This window comes from Drosophila simulans, chromosome 3R (assembly GCF_016746395.2).
Source record: "Drosophila simulans strain w501 chromosome 3R, Prin_Dsim_3.1, whole genome shotgun sequence".
NCBI classification, from domain to species: Eukaryota; Metazoa; Arthropoda; class Insecta; order Diptera; family Drosophilidae; genus Drosophila; species Drosophila simulans.
Window position 1 is genome coordinate 1,901,435 of NC_052523.2, and position 20,403 is coordinate 1,921,837.

Here is a 20,403-nt window from a genome sequence, read left to right on the forward strand (position 1 = left end):
TTTACCTCTTAGCCGCTTTCTGCAGGCGTCTTTTATTAAAGCTACTCCTATATACATATATTCCGATCGAAGAGCGAAAGATCTCAGAGCGCTCGGCAGCTGGAAGCACTGGACGATTACATTCAGTTGCATTTACCGTTGTTGTTGGCTGGAAAGCCGTTTAGAGCATGCGCAGCATCGGAGGACCTTAAAGCGGAAATAATTGGCTGGAACGACTTGCTTTTGGCTTGGAAAACATATTCTTCTGATGTCTTGTATTTGATTTTAAACCTTGTTGTACTGAATTATTATATGTCTTGCATTATTTATAATTCACAGATGTGTAAACTTTTTTAAACTCCAAGATATCGACTGATTACTTAATATCGACAAGACCACTTATCGAGAAAATACCATTTAAAATAAACTTGATAATAAACTAGAGCATTACAATGGTACCTTTAAATATAGACTGTCAATTAATTATTAAAGAACGGAATATTCAAATTAAAAATGAACAACGCCATTAAAGCGGAAATATATCGATAAGAATATCGATATTTAGATTTTATCCAAATGAGGGTAAATACCAAAAACCTATTATATCCGGTATATTGGAGACAACTTCATGTTGTATTTTAGTGCCATTTGCCGGCGGTGCGAGATATTTTGTCGTTGTGGCTGCGGTCACACTGGTCGTGTGCATAAAATAAAAGGCAGAGGGCAATTTAAGTAACAATAATAGAAATAAGCAGCCGACCGACCGATAACTGAGTCCCAAAATAAGGCGCACCTAGTATAGACAAGCAGGCAATCAAGGCGGCTGTGCGGGCGGAGGTGAGTATCCGATAATGTCAGACTCCGAGAAACCCAGATTCCGACCTTCCGGAACTGGCGTACGAACGTGACCCTCCGATGAGTGCATGTACACTATGTGTCATGTATATATGTCGTTTGCCCGTAGATCCTTCTTACCTGAGCTGAGCTGAACGGAGCGGAGTGGATTGGAGTGCGGAGCAGTGCAGAGCAGCTGAGCGTGACAATGGGCGCCTGTGTGTGTCGCATGAACCCCGACAACGAGACGATGAGCGTCTCCTCGGCGAGCATCTCGCGTCCGGCCAGTGCAGGTGAGTGGCCTTCGATATACGCATTGACACCTTCTGTATAGCAATAGACAATATCTCATGTTCCTCCCCCTCACCCCGTGCAGGCATTGCCATGGGTGCGGCGCGCAAGAATCGACCGCTCTGCCACGAGACGATCCGGTGGCGGTCCGACGTGCCACTGACCGAGGGTCAGCTGCGGTCCAAGCGGGACGAGTTTTGGGATACCGCGCCGGCCTTCGACGGTCGCAAAGAGATCTGGGATGCGCTGCGGGCGGCCACCACCGCGGCCGAGGGTCTTGACTTTCAAATGGCGCAGGCCATCCTGGACGGGGCTAACGTGTCGGTTCCCAATGGGTGAGTTGCTCCAAACAAATCTGACCCATGGACAAATAGATATTACTTAGGTCATGTAGTAATTAATCTATAGACTGGGGTAATTGACATACGCGTACCAAGAATTTGTACTACAAGTTCGATAGTTTCTAATGCGAGTTGCCTCATGGCCAGAAAATCAATAATGTATACAGTGATTTCACATGGCCATAACTCCATTAATGCATGACAGCGATTTGCAAGAGTCCTTTGCAGGACACCACAGGGGTATCATAAATTAGTGATGAGCCGCGTCATGAGAATCAGAAACGGAACAGAAATACGAAGTACGCACTATTCAAATGATGGTTATATTGATTCAATATGAATGTTATATTCTTATATTAAAAAGCATTCCCTGCGGAATACTTATTTAACATGCTTCCATTATCTAATTCCACGTTAATTATTTAGTACTTCCTGCATAGAGTATTTGACCCGTCGACCCCGCGACTGAACTTCCTCGCGCTTACGTTTTTATTATACATCGATTTTTGACTGACACTCTGGCACTCGCCTCGGACTGGAGACCACATTTATTTAAATGCAGTGCTGACCTTTCCACCACTTTCGGCATTGCATGCATGCAGCAGTGTCCTTGAAGAGGGTTCCCTACGTAATTCCGCCATTATCTACTCCCTTATCAGTCTTGGCCCACTTGGCATTAAATCATTAGCATTAGGCTCCATTGAGCGAATAGTTTTCGGGCTGGGTGGGGATTTACGATAAGATAATGATAGTAGGCCCACCTGGTTACTGATCACTGTTGTTCTTTTCCACAGCTACCTTACAGAATGCTACGATGAGCTGGGAACCCAGTACAAAGTGCCCATTTACTGTCTGTCATATCCCATAAATATCGTAAAGGAGGAGAACGGGCGCGACTCGCCTGCCGAATACTCTGAGCCCGTGGATGGCGGCACCGAGATCTTCTTGAAGCTGCGCATATCATCGACCATGACTGATGTTAAACTACCCGTTTACTCCAAGGACACCGTGGGGCAGTGCAAGAAAAAGCTTCAGGTGAGTCCAGCCATTTATCGATTACCACTAATATACAAATGTTCCATACTTGTTGAGTACAACTATTGTGCTTGTAACGAAAAAATCGATGCAGTAACAGAACAAACAATTTTTGTGTTAAATTAACTGATGGAGGGGATCTAATCTATAGGCTCATGAATAATGTGCAGTAACTAGCAGTAATATTAATATACTTCAACTTTTCAGGCCGCCGAGGGTGTCGACGCCTGCTGCCAGCGTTGGTTTTACAGCGGCAAACTCCTGGGCGACAAGGTGCCAATCGACGAGTGCAGCATACACCAGGGATATGTGGTGCAGGTGATTGTCAACACGGAGCACTACAACCACGACAACAGCACGAGTACAGCGCACGCCAGCTAGCGGCGCAGTCTACTCCCACTAGTCAACAGCATCAGCATCAGCAAGGAGCCACGGCAGCAGCCGCAGGATCAGCATCAGCAGCAGCAACAACTTTTGGCCAAAGCGGGCAACGGCATCCGGCGGAGGAGGATTGTTACATACTCAGTTAATGGCACAAGGAACCATAAGGGGAATGTACAGAAAATAGCAGAGCATCAACGGGTACAACAGCAACAGCATACTCATAGCATTTATCAAAACAAGCAACAATTGCAAATTGTTGCCCTGTCTGCCTTGTTGCTGTTGCTTTTGTTGTGGCTGCTCGCCTTGTTATGCTTTGTTTAATATGTCTATATATAAAATGTAAAACAAAAGATCGAAACCGAGTCGCTGAGAAAGGGAAATCGGAATGGGGAATAAGAATAAGAATGTGAGAATGAGAATGAGATACATAAATCATAAACTTACATATATTTTTTTGATGATAATTACATGATAAAACAACTGATTTAGGCAGTGCAGAAGATATATACATGTCAACTGTATATGAAAGCAGATATATAGCGAACAGTAACCAAGATCTTCTTGGCCACTTGTCTATTGAAAACTGTAAGTGTGTACATTTTGATAAAAACCAACATAGAAGGCCTCTATTAACTAATTGTAAGCAAGTGCTCGAGCATTTGCCCGATGTATATGTAATGTAAAAATAAACGAGAAACGTAGTATTTGGCCGCAATAGAAAGCATGCAACAAACCATTTTTGATACTGTACAAAATGCCAAGCACAAAACTATGAGAATGCGAATCATAATTGTGACAAAACGCAGAGAACACACAGATCGTTAAGCAAATAACTTGCTCAAATGTAGTTAACAAGAATGAAGGGAACACATCGTGAGGAGGGAGGGCAGTGAATGCGAGGTAGGGAGTTGGAGAGTTAACCCAAGTACCTTATAAATGTATATGATTTAATTTGCGTTTAGAGTCAATAACTTATCTCTGATGCACATGAATTTCTTGTATAATTTTTTAAATAAATTCGGATCGTCAAATGACCGTTTCCAGTGCGCCAGCATACAGCATTTACTTCGGCGGTATGTAAAATGTGGGTTCCACATTAATAACTATAATAATACGAGCACTGGATAAGTAAGGGCTAATGTGTTTTACTTCAAACGCTTTCTTATTTCACGACCTTGATATATTGAATTTATAATTGTTATAATAAATTAGCCAATTATTAAGTAATCCGATTTCTTTTGCATTATATAATCCAAAATATGCGTTATTTAAACATTTCTCAATAGCGTACTTTTAAAATGTCTATGCTATTCTGTATTTCTGTAACACACTGTGCGAAAGTGCAATGCCAAAGTTGAAATAAATATTGATGGGGGCAAATAAAAAAGAACAATAGAATACTGCGCGAATCATTTTCAATGATTCTATTGAAACCCATCATTATTTCACTAATCTTATGAAAACCCGTAGTCTATTTTTATTCTCGTGAATCCATCTTTTGCAGCAAGGTGAGAAACGAGAAGGCAGTAGTAATAGTCTTAAGCAAAATAAAGAAAATACACATATTTTTAGTTTAATTGTGATTTAACTCTATTTAAGGATACCCACCCCTCTGAAACGATCCACGTTTAGATTGCTTATTTTTCCGGCCGTAAGCTGGAACTGCCTGCGGGAATTCAGCATGAAGAACATGTAATCGCTGCGAACCTCCTTCAAATGTCGCTGCCAAGGACTTCGCCAGAGGGCTTCACCACACCGTTGGCTGTTCTGGAAAACGATGTCCGCGAAGTAGCAGATGATGAAGAGCTCGTAGAGAACCAGGAGCAGGTACTGGCCCAAGGAGACCATTCGCATGAATGAGTTGGCCGTGGTGCTCTTCGTGGACACGAAGGCTACCAGGCACATGAGGAAGGTGACTTCGCCAATCTTCACGAACCATATGGGACTGTAGAAACGCTCAATTTTCTTCAGTGCCGCCACTATGTATCGGTGGTGCTGAATGCACCGCACAAAAGACAGCCTGAATGCGGAGGAGAAGTCCATTGAGCTCCCAACTTTCAGAAGTTCTTGCAAAGGAGTCTCCTCCTCCACGGAGTAAGCATATTGACCTGGCTCGGCATCGGCCGCAGATTGCTCAGCCTGCAATTGACTGCAAGCACAGATGTTAGGCGTTAAATGAATTCAAATTCACATACTTAAATTACTTAAGTTCCGCCATATTGGCTCCCATAAGGACATAGCTGCTGGCCAATACATTCTTGAGACTGCAAAAGAGAACATCGTACTGCCCTGATATCAGCACACAAAGCACCATATGCAGGCCACTGGAGGAGGCGAAGGATGCGGCCACTTGGATCTGTCCCATCGCCTGGAGGAGGAACACTACCTCATAGACACCAGGTTGCTGGAAATGATGCAGTGATGAGCATTTCCCGTTCATATGTGTGTATGCATATCGAAAACTCACCGTATAGTCGAAGGGATACCAGCAGGCGAGAGGTAGACTCCCATCCCGGTAGGCAATGGGAAGAGCCAGCCAGAAAATGGTGCCTACGTAGCAGCAGTACACATATGTTTTGATCAATAGCTTGGACATCCGATAGGATCCCGCCATTGTGACGAAGCTGAATCCCACAGCCGAACGTGGCTCGTACTCATCATTGATTTTGGACAGAATGGCATTCAGCAAGCCAGTTCTGAACCTCCGAAAGTAGAGCTTCATCGCTATGGTCCACAGATAAATAATGGTTTGTATCAAGCAGTTCACGAAGAAGTCCAGGTCGCCTTGCCCATAGTTTATGTAAATGGTGCAGATGTACAGGCCAGCTATGTGCACCGATACGAAGTAGTTAAAGAGCTCGTAGGCCAAGTCGCAGACTCGCACCAGGTCGGCCAGGACTCCAGATCCCTTCACGTAGTAACCAAAGGGATACATGGCCGCTACACACATGGTTTGCCTCACAAATACGAACAGGTCGCGACGCTTGGAGTCGTCCTTAATCCTTTCTTCCTTGGTTGTGCTCTTCATTGTGACCAAGAATATTACTTAGATCTAAGGCTTTTGTCTAACCCTTTTATGGCTTTTTGTGTTTCATGACTAAATTTCTATAAACTGTTCAATTATATGTTCACAACTTAGTAAACTTTAAATTACATGTTGCAGCGAGCACCAAGAAAAATATATTTTTATTCTGATAATATGAATAAATGATAAGCTCGGTTGGTAAAACTTTTGTTTAAATAAGAATACTCCAAAGGAATTGTTAATAATTTAAGCGACCAAGTTTATGCTTTGATATTCCGACATTTATTTTACAAATAAACTAAATATACAGACATACCCATGAAATCATCCTTTCCTTTTCACTTACAAAACATGAATGCTTGGTAACGGCTTCATGGATTTTGGCCAGAGCAGTTGGCTGAGTTGGCCAACGGAAATGTGCTGTAAGTTTTGCACAGTTTGGCAACTGGGCTCTACGAGTCATAACGCCACTTACCCACCCAGCCATTCAGACAGACGGGTTCTGTGCAATCCGCCAGCCGACGGGCCATCAATTCCAAATAAACCCAGCCGTCGAGGACGGAAAGCGCTTCCCATTGAAGCCCAGTTGACCATGTCCGAGGAGTCGTGACTGCGATATGTTGGCAGCACTTGATTTCGTACGCTGAAATGCGCACGCAACAATGGACGGACGGAACCAATATGTCGGAGGAATAAGTCAGCCGGGAGGAATCCGTCCTGGGCCCTCCATCCTCCCACTGAACACTGCCACATACTTGCCTCTCCGTTGATCAATGTGCATGTTGCACAAAGTGGCGACATGCGACGACTGAAATATATGGGTGGCATTGTGCACTGTGGCACACGCCATCAGGCATCGCCATCGAGTCCTGGTCCTCGCCCTCATCCCTCGCTCCTCGGTCATTATTTTAATGGGACGTTCGTGGAGCAGGGCTTTCGTCCTTTGGCATCCATTGCTCAACTACTTCGTTGCATGGTGAACATATGGGGGACCGTTTCCCTGATTAATTTATTCCTTAATTTGATGCATTCCCATTTTCTATGTATTTTAAACGGCGTTCGAAATATGTGTTTATTAAAGAGGATTTAAGAGACGTCTTCCTGTTTTCTTAAATAATTGGGGAAATCAAGACTCAAGGATTCTATTTCTTTTTTGAGGGGCATATTTGGCAACTAAGGAACTTTATTTATACTCAATCACTCAACATCATACTACCTAAGATTTTAATAATCAATTGTACATAAAGTAATTTCACCCAGAATTTAACCACAATAAAACCGCAATTCGAAGTTATTTATTCATTCCTTAATACGCTGGTTCTTTATTATTGTAATTACTGCAATGTACTGGTGATATAAGATAGATTAACAATGGGTTCTGGCGAAAGAATGAAGCAACTAAGCAAGGGTCATGCACACGAGCTTGGACTAATCAAATGAGCGGCTGATATAAACGGTTAGACAAGCTGGGATGAGGTCACAGGATCTGGATCTTGGATGATGAATCCTGACTCCTGGCGGCTCCTTTCGACCCTAGTCGATGTTCAGCTGCCGGAAGGTGCCCTCCATGCCGAAGAGGTCGTCGCTGGTCTTGGGTGCGCCGGGGCGCAGGGACTCGTTGGCCTTCTTGTCCTCCTGGTCCTTGAACCACTGGGTGTTGTCGATCAGCTTCTGCTTCCACCATTGGTTCAGCTCGACCACGCCGCCAGCCTTACCGCCGTACTCGTTGGGCAGGAGGTCGCGGGGCACCACCTTGTAGAGGCTCTCCACGTCGTTGTGGAAGGTAATGCGGCTGCGGATCTTCTCCTTCACGAACGGCTTGACAAAGTTGAAGATGGTGTCCACCAGCGGCGAGATGTTGATCACATGCACCTCCTTCACCTTCACCGGATACGCCTCTTGCACGGCGATCAGGAACTTCTTCACCACGGTGGGCGAGAACTTGGCGAAGTGGGCGGCGCTGGCCACCGACGCGTCCAGAATGAAGATGTCGCCGGCGATGCCGACGCTCTCCTCCGCCAGGCGCACGTCCCCGATCATCAGGGCCACCTTCATGGCGTCCAGGATGTGGTGGGGCTGGAAGTCGCAATCGATGCCCCGGATGAACGTGATGCGGCGTCCATTGGGCGTGATCCCCGGGAGAGTGGGGCAGTGCCTGTAATCAGATATGATTGTTTCTAGCGAAAGTCATGATAATTGCTGTCTGCGGTATACTCACACATAGTCCAGTACGATGTTGAGTTCCTCCCGATTGATGTCCCGGTTGGAGAAGAACTCCGGCACCGCGTTGCGCATGGTGTAGTACATGTCCAGCTTCTTCTTCACCTTCTCCAGGCTGAACTTGCAGCCGCGCAGGAAGGTCGTGAGGCGCATGTCGTCCATGTCCTTGGGCAGGTGCGGCTGCGTCTCCAGCCACTCGCGGATCAGCTTGATGTCGCGCTCAATGTCTGCGGGGTCCTCCGGCTCGCGCAGCTCCTCGCGGATGCTCACGCGCTGGTCGGGTGTGGGGTGTAGCATCATCATCTGCAGGAAGGTAAGGTGTTATGGGTATTTCTACATGATACTCAAATTCAAATATTCAGAACAACTTTTAATGCAAATGTATCTAAAAAGTTGTTCATAAAAACGTTTCAATCTTCGACTACAAAGCCAAGTTTCGTTAGCATGTATTGAAAACTTAAACGTTTCTGTCTATTGGGTCATGCCCAGTGATTTAAGAAAAGATAAAAAGATAATGACAATGAAACTGCAACCCCCCATACTTCGCTGGCCCTTTCGACACACTTTTTAATAAGCCATTCGCAATAAGCAGATATTTTTGACATTTTAATTGCGCGCTTTCAAAACGTCGGATTTTCGTGGGTCTTGCGGTCACACGTCAGTGCCCGGGGATTCATTAGCATGGGCTGTGGCCAAATATGCATTACTTGGGGCCCGCCCCTTAACCCCAAATAGACATATACTCGCAGTACTTGCCTAACTTAAACGTTTGCGTAATGTCCAAAACAAAATCAGCTGACATCGACCCCAAAATTTCGAGTTTAGCCATCTGCCTGGCCTTTTGTGGGGATGTACTATGTACTATGTATATTCGTGAATACCGCGCGGAATGAGCAATGAAAATGTAAGTTTATGCAAATAGAGAAAAGTGACTTGGAGGCAGTCGTGGTCTCTATGGTCTCTAAATGGTTATACAGTATACTTTGGCCCAAACCCGGCTGCCTTGTTTGCGTCCACTGGGGCATACTCAGCTTTTTGCTCAGCTTGTTTGTTTACTATTTACTTAGTTCTTTTTTAAACTTTTCCTAGTGATGCGTAAACGTGAGGTAACTGACATTTAAAGTGTGGACGGATGTCTGAATCGGTCCACTTTGGAAAATGGCACAGAATGTTCCACTGCAAGCATTGGGCTATGGGGCTATTTTGAATCCAAACTTGCAACACCGCCGCACACCGAGCTCATTGAGGTCAATTGCAGCTGGCGGAGGAAAAGCTAGCGAAGAGCTGGCGGGGATTCGATTGGCGTCCGTGTGCTGCACATGCCGCAACCAGCTGGAAATGCAACCGCAGCGGCTGCTGCAGTTGCAACCTGCAACCTGTTAGAATTGCAATTACCAGCGCTGGATTGGACGAGGCTCGACCACACTCAAATTGCTGTGTGTGCACACTCGTATGGTTTTCCTCAGATTTTTTTTATATTTTTGTTGCTTTGTTGCGCTAATGGCCGCTGCGGCTATTGCAAATGTTTCTTCTGGTTGCACCTCTATTGCAAATATTGCGAAAAGCTGCAGCAAAACAAAACAGCGCGAAATAGAGTGATTCGAAAATCCAGCGACCAAGTCGCCAGAAAAATGTCCAAAAACGGGTTTCATAAACGTATCTTTCTGTTTTTCGGTCGTTCGGCATCAGGTAAAGTGCTTTCGGTTTCTTCCTCTTTAGGCCTTTGTCTTCTGCTCCTCATCTCGGCCTAAAGTCTGTCATTACAATAGCCTGTTTGTTCAGCAATGTGATTTTTTTTTTTAATTTCAGAATTGGTTTGTAAACAAGCGACTATTACAGAAAAAAGAGATGAGCTCTAAGTGCTCAAAACTAATTGTTATAGAATTATATTTTGGCATTAGACCATATGAGACAATTAAGTATGATGACCAGGCATTACAGGTCGACTTTATGACGAAGAGTGTCTTGCACTAGTTCTAAATCATGTAATTATTATAAGTAAAGGGAATCATCTGTACTTGACAAACATGTGCACTTATGAAGAATATCACTAATATAATCACTTCTATCACTTCTGTTTACTTTAATCTATGCTAAGCAAACCGCATTAATTATTCCAGAATTACTGTCCGATCAATGAACTCTGTTTCGTGAAGAATCCACCCCGAAATTATTTTAATCAAACATTGTTCTTCATTGTTCGCTGCCATTCAAATTGAGTTATTCGCACAATTTCAAGTGAAGTTATTGTCTCCTTGTGAAATTGATTGCCCGTCGTTGGATCACAGAAATCCTCAACTTCTTTTGTCTGTCTGGAATGCAACACATGATTTGCACACTTTATCGTGAATATTGCGGCGCACTAATTTAAATTCCGGGCAGTGTCCCACGAATTGTGAGCTCAGCATGGGCGCAGAGGTGCATATCGGATGGGAATGCTCACCTTGGTTAGAATGAGATGATTAGTTGGTCAGAGGTAATCCTTTAGGCAGTGTATCCAACGGACAACGCGGCGTATGATCAATAGCACACAACCGAAGCGCTCAAGACGATAACAGAAACTGAATGTCTGCAAACACGTTTCGAACCACTTAAATACCCGCCGACTCCGAAAACGAAGAGATCCGAAGACCGACGATCGCTCTTCGGGAAACGCGATGAAAGAAAACCGAAAGCCGTAAAACAGATCATGCCATGAAAATCGGTCAAAAAGAAAAATGCACGCGCCGGCTCCTCGGAGGGGGAGGAAGGGGGTTGGCGGAAAGGAAGTCGGCTGGCCATTTGCGCAAGATGGGTTCAATGAGCGGCGCCGTCTAACCACGCTCCACTGCAGACAAGCCAGATATACATAGATACTATTCCCGCTGGGCATTGCCAGAAAAGAGTATCAAAGGAGTACCAAACGCCTGACCCCTAATCTGCTGATTAGTTAGTTGTTGTCCTTAGTCTTTTGCTTGTCCATTCAACCACCACTGCCTAAGTTCGTGTCCTAAGTCTTTTGCTTTTGCCTGCCACCGTGCGAATGTAAAGTTCGTGCCTTCAGTCTTTTGTTCTGCTGCTGCAGGCGGGTGAAAAGCTGAAAAGCTCTGCCACGCCCCCCCAACGCCATCAGTCACACATCGCAGTGCGTGCAACAAGTTAGTGATTAACTTTCGAACGCGTGTGTGGGCCAATCTATTGGCTGGGAATTGCATTAGTCGCTGCTGCGCTGAAATGATTTCGGCCATAATTGTTTCTTTACACTTCTTTTCGACATTTCACAATTAAGCAATTTAGTGCACATGGAATTGGCGCTGGATTCGCCGCAGTGCCTCTTACTAAGCAGCCACGGCGAGTCGTTGAACTTGCCGGCCGTTTCCTCATTTTCATTTAAATGAAAATGAACATTTTCCATAACTTTGTCTTGGCTTGCATTGCGTTTTGCTCGTGTTGCTTTTATTTTCCTTGTGCCTTTTTTTTTGTCGATTTTTATTGTTCCAGCTAGCTGATTGCTAGCAATTATCGTCGCCCGGTGCGGGGGAAGGGGCTGCCGGAGGGGGCGGGGCACACCGACTTTGACTTTGCATGCATTGAACTTGGCTTGCCCTTTCCCTAAACCAAACAATGCGAGACGCGGCCAATGTGGCAATAAACATCGAACCGATCGCAAAAAGTTACCAAATGACGTCTATAGCCGGAAAAGTTAAAGCACCGATATCACTGATTCTTGCGGTTCCCATGAAGTTGATTATGGCAAATAGTACGGTGGATACTCTATCTATTACTATCTACGTGTTTTTGAAAACTAGCAGAACTACAAGAATAGCTACTGTGATAAATTGTATATATGTAGCTTTGGATTTTTAAACTTGGTTTGTTCTAACTTTGCCTTTGCAGTCGAACTATTTGTAGTAATTAACATTAATGATATTTAGCTTTAGATAATTGTAATTTAGTAATGTTCATTTCAGCCAGAATCGTTATTTTATTTTAAGATATTTTTGTAGCATGTTTAAGTTCAGATACACTAGTATGTTAGCCAAATCCTGGAGATACGTTTTGACATCCCCGTATAATTGGACGTACTTAATATAAAGTTGAGATTTGTACATCTTCTTCTCAGTCGAATGCGTCAATAGTGAAATTTAAATGGATTTCTTCCGAGTATGTGCATCAATTTCTCTACTACTTGACACTATTGACACCAAGCTACTGGGAATGCTAAAAATCTGAAGAATTATGTAAGCCAAACAGGTAACGTGTTTAGGACTCAATAAAAATGACATTACCAGAGTGGCTGGTTCAAAACGTATGGAGTGTTGGCATGTTAATGACTCTATTCGTTTAACGCTATATTAAAAATCCGAAAAGAAATCGCACTGGCAACTGGAAAACAGCAAATGGGGCTGAAAAATTCGCATAAATTACCGAAAACTGCAGACAAGAACAGGAAGATGTACCTCCGCGGCCCCCAGAGATACAAAACAAGCGCGAAAGAAAGAAAACTAATTAAACCATAGACTTATAAATTAAGTAGTTTCAGTAGCCGCTCTTGTTGTTGCTGCATTCCCCCGGCCAAAGTCAAGAAACTTTCATTGGCAGACGAAAGTGTGCGCAATAAAGAAATTAACAGTAAGCAGCGGTTGCACGGAGAGGGGTATCCAGCAGATACAGATACTTCGCTCCACCTCGTCTTGCCCCATCTGGCGCACACTCTTGGCGCAATTTTAGTTGTAGTCACTTTTCGTTCGTTCGCTGGTTCGTTTTTGTTTTATGAAAGCTGCAAGAAATAAAAACTCCGCCGAATGTACGGAGCGTGGCCGCATTAAAAGTTCGCGCCGTGGAGCGTTTTCTTGTTGTTGCCTCAGTTTTAACCCGCCGCGGAGTCAGCCGGCCCAGTTGGGCAATTTGGAAAATCATAAAGTGCGCTTTCAAAACGGCACAAATATAGGAGAGGTGTGTAAGTGGAGCTAAGAGTGTGGAGATCCACATCCACGCTCGACAGTGTGATTCCGAATTACACTTTTGCCACTTTTAATTGTTGCCACTGCAACTGTGGACGATGGCTGGCCGTTTCTACTCGTACTCGGACGGCTTCTGCTGTTGCGCCAACAGTTGCCAAAAATGTGGCCAAAACGAGTACGGCCCAAAGATTGTGATTATGATCCCCATTTATTCCCAAATTTAGTTCGTTTTGCACATTCGTATGCCGTGAAAATTGCGGCATGCAAGCCAGTGATGCGTTAAACACGGCGTCTAGCCCATTAAATTCCACGCTTATCATGTGAACAGCCCCGATAATTATTGAATTATAACTAATTGATGGACTACAAGCCGCTTCTGACCCTACTTGAATCTAAAGTAACAACTTAATAGGCTACTTGAGTTTGGTAAACTAAAATATATTATAGCTTACAAAATTCCAGATTTAATATTGTATATGAAGTATATATATTTTAATACTTAAGAAGCAATTAAAATACAAATAAATTCAAAATTTAAAATGAAATAAACTTCGCCAGTTTCTACCATTAACCCCCCATTAAACCCTCAATTTTCACTACACATTTATTTAGTTTGCATCTTGGGTTTACATTGAAAGCTCTACGCGTGTACAAAATCGATAAGTAGTTGCAGGCTTCTATGTGCCCCAGTATGTCTCCATGATGCCCCACGAGGCTCGCTCGTCGCAGGTATAAAATATATAATTTGCTTTATAATTGCTCTGTGATATTGCTGGTTGCACAGTGCGTGGGACGGTGGGCGGGTTGTGGGGTTGGGGTGGCACGGTGGCTCCTTGGCATTCGCTTTCCTGGTACAAAAATCCATCAGCTCCGCAGCAACTTACTTGAGCTGCACCAGCACCATGAAGTAGGTGACGACGGCACCGAGAACCTGCGAATCGGGAAAGTTGGATTCAGTTTGAACGCCTACAATAGATCAATAAATCAAATGCAACGCACCGAGGCAAACAAATCCAGGGAGACGGTGAAGAACTTCGCTCCCGATATGCTCATCGCCTTCTGGCACTGCTGGCACACGATCTGGACAAAGGTCTTGGCCTCCTCGGAGCCATCGTACCAGTGGCATGAGTAGGCCGCCTCCATGACGGATGAACTCTGCGAAATGAAAGTAGTATTAAGGATGCTCTAGATAACTAACTACACCAACTATAAATATAACAACGTTTAAAACTATGTTTCCCAATCTATAAACTTGAAAACATAGGTTATTTCATACGCAAAAACACCCTTTTATTTCTACCATATAAAAAAGACACTGGTTAGTTTGTAGTGAACGGATAAATCTGTGGACTCTTAACTTACAATTCGTTTAGTTTTAATCAGGTCTCACAATACTATGTAAATTTCAATAAGGCTCAAACAAGGATATTCTTGTTTATTAATCGGTTAACACTGGTGTCTGATTTACTTATAAATTTATCCTGAACAAACTCACCTCTTCAATCAGGCGATTGCCAAAGATGCAAAAGTGGAACACCTGGGCCAGTGCGTATCCCAGGTATCCGACGACTGTGAAGGCGTAGACATTCACTCCGTTGATTTTGGTGGCCTGGTACGCCAGCAGGGTCAGCTTGATGGTCGAGGTCAGCATGTGGAGCAGGAGGGCGGCTCCGTAAGTATCGCCGATGGCAGCCACCAGTCTGTGGGGGAAAGGGGGAAAGGGTGAGGGATTGCAGGCAGGACTCGAGTCAATATTGGTACCAACAAATGCACACGCCATGGCTAAGCCAACTGTCGGACAGGACAAACAAGGACATTCCTCTAGGGCCCCCAACAATGATTGCAATTGAGGAAGTAATCAAGTAAGTCAAACAAGCTGCAGGGATCTGTTGAGCTCCTAATAAATGAGAACACATGTTCCGATGGCGCCCATTGAAGTTTTACAAAAGTGAGGGGAAGAATCCACCTCCATGGAATATGAGTGGAGTTCTCTGCCCATTTAAATCGCCCAAATGCAATCATCAGTGGCCAAAGCCCAATTGAAATGGCTGGTCCAATTTGGCCAGGATTTGAACTCACCGCACCACGTGCTTGTGCCGCTCGACCCAGTACTTGATGGCACTGCGCACCATCATCTCCTGCTTTTTGGTCAGCCCGTTGGGATTAGCGCCGTTCACCATCCCATTGCCTCCGCCCCCGTTACCGCCGAAGGACTGCAGCGTGGAGGGTGCTCGAAACTGGGCGCCCCAATCCGCTTTCGAGCTGTAGATGCCCGACATGTCCATGTCGGTGGCGGGATCCTTTTCTGCAATGGAAGATCAGCTCGTCATGGCACATTTCAATTCAGTGAAGAAGAATAGCCTTAAAGTGTAGGAACAGACTCAACAAATCACCTTCATTGTGAATTAACTCCGACTTGGAGTTGGCCGACAGGGACCTGAAGAGGGCCGCCGAGTTGGGTCTGTAGGTGTCCAGCGAGGCGGACAGCTCCATCAGCGGCTTCATGATGCCCTTCAAGTGCTGCAGCTGCTCGCAGGCGAAGATCAGCCAGGAGCAGAACATCACGTCGCAGAGATTGGAGTGGATCATCGAGAAGAGCACGTAGTAGATCTGAAAGGCGAAGCTGATCATGTAGAACATGCCGTGGCTGGCGTTCCACGGGTAGAAGGACTTGATCGGCAGCCGGGGTATCTCCACAGGGATGCTGGAGTTCATCTCATGGTCCACCACCATCTTCACGCTGTCGCCGAAGAAGGTGATCGTGGTCCAGGCGGTGGCCGAGGCGACTGTGGTCAGCATCACCAGAAAGAACAGCTTCCTCATCTTTGCCAGTGCGATCGAATGGTACCGCGCATCCGACTCGGCGAACAAGGGATGCGTGTTCACCTGGTTCCATATATTCAAGGTTCTGTAGGAATAACATATAATTTTCCTTTCCCCAACTTCTCGTATGCTCAGTGCGGTGAGCTCACCTGTAGAAATTCTTCTGGTTGACAGCCAGGTAGATGAACTTCGTGATGCAGTGGGTGAAGAAGAGGGTCGTGATCGTGTTGCCCGACAGCTCGTTGACCTCCTCGGCGTTCAGGGCCATGTTCACCAGGATGAAGGTGAACTGCATGAGGAGGAACACCAGGTGCACGGAGGAGTACACCTTCTTCATGAAGGCACTGCCGCCCGTGAAGTTGTGCATGAACAGGCCGGAGTACTTCATCGCCCGGATGTTGGGCATCAGGTCGGCGACCAGGCCCGTGTACTTGCTCGGCTGCATCGAGGTTGTCATCCTGTGAAGCGGCGGAAATTGCACGACAAAATTAATGGATTTCGCCAACACAATCAGCTATTATGGACGTAATCTGTTCCATATCCCGTACTTGTGATTAGTCCCTGTTTTGATTTGCTGGCCGAAATGATTCGATTTTGAATGTTTTATTCATAGCGGAATAATGCATAATGCGTATTGAATATTCAGGTGGACTCATGTCCTCTCAAATTAATATTAATTCGGCCATTTATTGATCGTGAATTATTTAATTCGGAATTTAGAACAATTGACTACGACATTGGTACTCTAATTGAGCCCAAGCACGGTAATAATATTGATATTTGGTAATATTGTAATATTTAAAGACCCAGTGATTACCTTGCTATTGAACTCTAAAAAATACAAATGTAATCGTCGTCTGGTACACTTGGGTTAATTGAGTGCCAGTAATGAATCACTCATTTAGGCAATCATTTCACTATTTAAGGCTGAACCGGGATACTTTAAGATACGAGATAAGAGGCTTTCCGGAACCAGGACACAGTTGACCTGCCAGCAGCGCGATGTCGACGGTAATGAATTGTGAAATCCGGAAGGTTAACAAGCTCTGTCGACAAGTGCCTGCTCCTTCTGTCGGCTAGGTACTTGCTCCGCTGTACATAAGGACGTGTACTTTGAGGGCGAGTTCCCACGGCTGCAGCAAGGCCATATTGAATCCCAGCCCGCAACTTTCACTCCGACCCACACATGGTAATGAAAATATACAATATGGGTATCGGGCCGCCTTGGAACGCTTTAAAATTCAGCTCTTCAGCCACGTCCATCGATGTGATGGGTGCGTGGCAGACGCCGAATTCCCACAATTAAATCGAACGCCCACGAACTTGTCCACCGCCACTGTTGCCGTCTCCGGGTCTAGGACTCCGCTTTTGGGCCATGGGCCATGGCCCAGTCCTGTGCCCTCCAAGCGGCGTGTGCGCACTGGCGGAATGGAACTGGGATTGGGACTGGCAGTGGGACTGGGTCTGGAGATGGGCTCATCTGGCATCCCCTTGCGCGGCATCTGCTGTATCCAAACTTATGCAAATTTTAAAAGCATCGATTATTTTATTATGCCTGCTTGTATTTGTTGGCCGGCCCAAAGTGCCGCTGAGCTATGTGGATAGGCCATTCCACAGCCAACCCATTTGGCGGGGATCCCTCCGCGAAGCGCTGACCCAAAAAATAACACATTGCCCATTTGCATGGAAATGTGTGTGCTCAGCCTGATGGATAGTTGGTCCTTGCTCAATTTTTTCGTTCTCAGTTCATGAGCACTGAAGTTCCATAGGCGGGGTCCTCGATAGAAGTCTTAAATTGGTTTGCCATTACATATTACACATCTTGGCAATGGAATTTAAATAGTTAATACTCTTAATACTCTCTTTCTCAAGGTCGTACAAGTGGCCCTCGAAATAATGTAGGTAATATGTATGCATGCAATTCATAAAACAATTGTCTAATTCAAAATCTAGTATTCAAATCCTAACGCAAACAAAATTGCTGAGCAGCGTAGTGAATGCTAATCGAAAACATCCAATCTAGTTATTCGAAACTAGTTGTGGCAATATTAAAATGTGGCAAACGTGGCAGGGACAGAAAGCAACGACTAGTACGGGTGAAATTACTGAATCACACTTGAAACTATGTGCCGGAATGTAAATGTATCTGTATCTGTATATGCAAGCAGCTAGTTTCCGCCGCTCAGATACACATATGCATACACATATATGGATGGGAACTCAGACACAGATGTGCCAGTTCATGGATTATTTAAATGCAGGACACTCACGAACACCAATTAATACGTGAATACTCGCCTGTGTGGATTTGTTTTTTGTGAGCGGGGATTTAACAATATTGATTTAACGTTTAATCGTCCTGAACTCAGCCATGCGAAACAAGTCCCCCCCCCCCCCCCCCCCCCCTGAATGTTGCCCCTTTCGGCCCTTCGCTTTGGTTGATTTATTTTATGGGCTTGTGGCTGAAAGTTTAATTACGCGAATGCGTTTGGCTCAATTAGCTAACCGCGTACATCGTGAGCCTGCAGCCTTTTGCCATTAATTATTAGGCAACATTTAAATGGAAAGTGGCACTTGCTTTATTTAATTTAAAATTTAAATAAATAAACAAATGAGGCTTTATTATTACCATTACGGTTTTGTGCTTACGGCTGTGATCGGTTCTGCTGTCAAATTAAATGATTAAAACGCACTAGTTGGTTGATATTCACATAATAACTAAAAATAATATATTTATTTAATTATTATTAAGTGCTTTCCTTATGGAGTGATATGCCCGAAGTAGGCAACATTCACACCTTTACTGCCGCATTTTGGCCAAAACCGAATGATTTCCATTAGGGCGTCCGCAGGATCTCCACATAAAATACCACAAGCTGTAAAACAATAAAAACTCAAAAATAAGCATAAAAAGTTATTCGAGCAATCCATCAAATCGCTCATAAATTACGAAATCAATGCGACACACACACACACACACACACACATCATAAAAATCGCGTTGGGGCGCACGCACACAGACACACGAATGCGGCACGTTCATGTGGCGCAAAGATTTTTTATTAAGCCGACGAAGGAAAAATTAGAAATCAATACCCAGCAAGGACAGAAAAATCTGTTAAGTGACAAACAACAACGGCGAGCACAACAATTGCGCGTGTGTGTGTGTGTGTGAGGTCCTTTCTCTCCCATCCTGCTGCTTGGCTGTGTGCGTAAGTGCCAGCATCAGGAGCAATTCCTTTATTTTCGGACCGCCGTGGCCCTCGACCTACAGAAGCTTTTACCAGAATTTATGGCTATGCATAACCGACTTGGAAAAACAACAGCCGATCGAAAACACATATAGGTGCGTGGGGTGTGTGCCACATTCGGTTTCATAGTGTGCGAGTGGTCTGTGTGTGCGTGTGTGTGTGTGTGTGCTTTCTTCAGGCCATTAGGGGAGCAAAAGAAATGTTGACATTGTCATAAGAATGGGAAAAGAATGGCTGAGAAATGCGAACAACAGCGAAAAGCGCAAGAATTATTATTATTTATTCCCGAGTTATATAAGATTTCGGAAGAGGTGCTGGGCGCTCATAAATCCAATCCTTATACATCGCACGGTGGTACACTTGGAGAAATTACTTTTGTACAATATCAGAAAGAATTTTGAGACAGAAAGTTTGTATATTGCCAGTTTAGTTTAAAAAGATATAACTGAAAATATAATTTTAATAAAGAGAAAAGGAAATGTCCTAATTTATTTACTGCGGTATATATATATAAAATATCATATCATATTATATCATAAAAAATTTATGCTCATACTTTATGACATATGTTTTAAATTGTTAAATATTTTTCAACAGAAATTATTAGTATTTCACTGAGCTATGACCCAACCAATTTCTCTCAGTGCACTTGTCTGTGTGCCAGTGTCACTTCTTCTGTTGCCGCTGACAGGGCGACAGATTCCAACCGGAAGTCGAGGGAGTCGGAAGGAAGTGCCTTCGTGGCTCCTCGCCGAGACAGTGTCAAAAGTTTAACTTTAGATTTATTTGCCATTTAATGCCGCTGCTCCCATTCCCAGAACTGCAGCACGGCCAGGAGTTATAGCGGAGTTGTAAATCTCTCAGCTGTCTAAGCAGGTCAATGCTCAGACAACAGCCCCACCAAGAGACTGCATTTGCCTTCCACAATGCAATTGCAGCAGGATCCCCGCCCACACAGCTGTCCGCATAAAGGACATTCAGGACTAGTGTGAGGTTTGTTTGTTTGCCGCCTGCCACAAAGTTGTCAACGCGGCAACTAAACGAGTTTTGGTCTTGTGGTGTTCTATATTAGTATGTAGGGTGTTCGTTTCGTTGGAGTGCCTTCATTGTTATCCTTCTGCACGAAATTCGAAGTTGTTCTCCCACGCGAGAGCATGCGCAAGGAGAGTTAAATCTCAGATAGCGAGAGTGGAGCAGAGTTTAAAATTATAAGAGACGCTGTGGAAGGAGTTGCCACTCTTTCGGCAATTATGTAAAAGCATGAGGTGCATCAAATA

At 44.6% G+C, this 20,403-nt stretch overlaps 4 protein-coding genes across 5 annotated transcripts; 1 reads left to right on the forward strand and 3 right to left on the reverse strand.

Moving 5' to 3' along the window:
- Window positions 1-617: 617 nt before the first annotated feature.
- On the forward strand, window positions 618-3,915 carry LOC6726800 (ubiquitin domain-containing protein 1). Its single transcript, XM_016176128.3, has 5 exons — window positions 618-816; window positions 944-1,106; window positions 1,190-1,439; window positions 2,240-2,480; window positions 2,688-3,915. The coding sequence occupies exons 2-5, from the start codon at window positions 1,022-1,024 to the stop codon at window positions 2,859-2,861; spliced, it is 750 nt and encodes a 249-aa protein (XP_016033304.1). The 5' UTR covers window positions 618-816; window positions 944-1,021; the 3' UTR covers window positions 2,862-3,915.
- A 386-nt stretch (window positions 3,916-4,301) lies between these two features.
- Window positions 4,302-6,731, reverse strand: LOC27208983 (odorant receptor 83a). Of its 2 annotated transcripts, XM_039295552.2 has the most exons (4): window positions 5,332-6,727; window positions 5,069-5,268; window positions 4,473-5,013; window positions 4,302-4,401 (listed from the first exon to the last, which is right to left on the reverse strand). In XM_039295552.2, the coding sequence occupies exons 1-4, from the start codon at window positions 5,890-5,892 to the stop codon at window positions 4,342-4,344; spliced, it is 1,362 nt and encodes a 453-aa protein (XP_039151486.1). In that variant the 5' UTR covers window positions 5,893-6,727; the 3' UTR covers window positions 4,302-4,341. The 2 variants fall into 2 exon arrangements, with proteins under 2 accessions (XP_039151486.1, XP_016033305.1); XM_016184519.3 differs by having other exon boundaries at window positions 5,069-6,731.
- A 449-nt stretch (window positions 6,732-7,180) lies between these two features.
- LOC6726806 (alpha-tocopherol transfer protein-like) lies at window positions 7,181-10,686 on the reverse strand. The gene is made up of 3 exons (XM_016175963.3): window positions 10,553-10,686; window positions 8,108-8,412; window positions 7,181-8,044 (listed from the first exon to the last, which is right to left on the reverse strand). Exons 2-3 carry the CDS (start codon window positions 8,410-8,412, stop codon window positions 7,423-7,425), a joined length of 927 nt encoding a protein of 308 aa, XP_016033306.1. The 5' UTR covers window positions 10,553-10,686; the 3' UTR covers window positions 7,181-7,422.
- Window positions 10,687-13,642: 2,956 nt separating this feature from the next.
- Window positions 13,643-16,878, reverse strand: LOC6726807 (odorant receptor coreceptor). Its single transcript, XM_016175962.3, has 7 exons — window positions 16,693-16,878; window positions 16,025-16,333; window positions 15,446-15,960; window positions 15,132-15,357; window positions 14,548-14,752; window positions 14,052-14,207; window positions 13,643-13,983 (listed from the first exon to the last, which is right to left on the reverse strand). The coding sequence occupies exons 2-7, from the start codon at window positions 16,330-16,332 to the stop codon at window positions 13,933-13,935; spliced, it is 1,461 nt and encodes a 486-aa protein (XP_016033307.1). The 5' UTR covers window position 16,333; window positions 16,693-16,878; the 3' UTR covers window positions 13,643-13,932.
- Window positions 16,879-20,403: the final 3,525 nt, after the last annotated feature.

What these genes read in the sequence shown, in the direction of transcription:
- LOC27208983 (XM_016184519.3), bottom strand. Translation starts at nt 5,892, where the DNA reads ATGAAGAGCACAACCAAGGAAGAAAGGATTAAGGACGACTCCAAGCGT. An exon ending in GCCAATATGGCGGAACTTAA is followed by an intron (nt 5,014 to 5,068) that starts GTAATTTAAGTA and finishes CTGTGCTTGCAG; the next exon opens with TCAATTGCAGGCTGAGCAAT. An exon ending in ACGTGGATCGTTTCAGAGGG is followed by an intron (nt 4,402 to 4,472) that starts GTGGGTATCCTT and finishes ATTTTGCTTAAG; the next exon opens with ACTATTACTACTGCCTTCTC.
- LOC6726807 (XM_016175962.3), bottom strand. Translation starts at nt 16,332, where the DNA reads ATGACAACCTCGATGCAGCCGAGCAAGTACACGGGCCTGGTCGCCGAC. An exon ending in GGAGTTAATTCACAATGAAG is followed by an intron (nt 15,358 to 15,445) that starts GTGATTTGTTGA and finishes CTTCCATTGCAG; the next exon opens with AAAAGGATCCCGCCACCGAC. An exon ending in CCCTGGATTTGTTTGCCTCG is followed by an intron (nt 13,984 to 14,051) that starts GTGCGTTGCATT and finishes CCCGATTCGCAG; the next exon opens with GTTCTCGGTGCCGTCGTCAC.
- LOC6726800 (XM_016176128.3), top strand. Translation starts at nt 1,022, where the DNA reads ATGGGCGCCTGTGTGTGTCGCATGAACCCCGACAACGAGACGATGAGC. An exon ending in AACGTGTCGGTTCCCAATGG is followed by an intron (nt 1,440 to 2,239) that starts GTGAGTTGCTCC and finishes TCTTTTCCACAG; the next exon opens with CTACCTTACAGAATGCTACG. An exon ending in AGTGCAAGAAAAAGCTTCAG is followed by an intron (nt 2,481 to 2,687) that starts GTGAGTCCAGCC and finishes TCAACTTTTCAG; the next exon opens with GCCGCCGAGGGTGTCGACGC.
- LOC6726806 (XM_016175963.3), bottom strand. Translation starts at nt 8,412, where the DNA reads ATGATGATGCTACACCCCACACCCGACCAGCGCGTGAGCATCCGCGAG. An exon ending in AACATCGTACTGGACTATGT is followed by an intron (nt 8,045 to 8,107) that starts GTGAGTATACCG and finishes ATCTGATTACAG; the next exon opens with GCACTGCCCCACTCTCCCGG.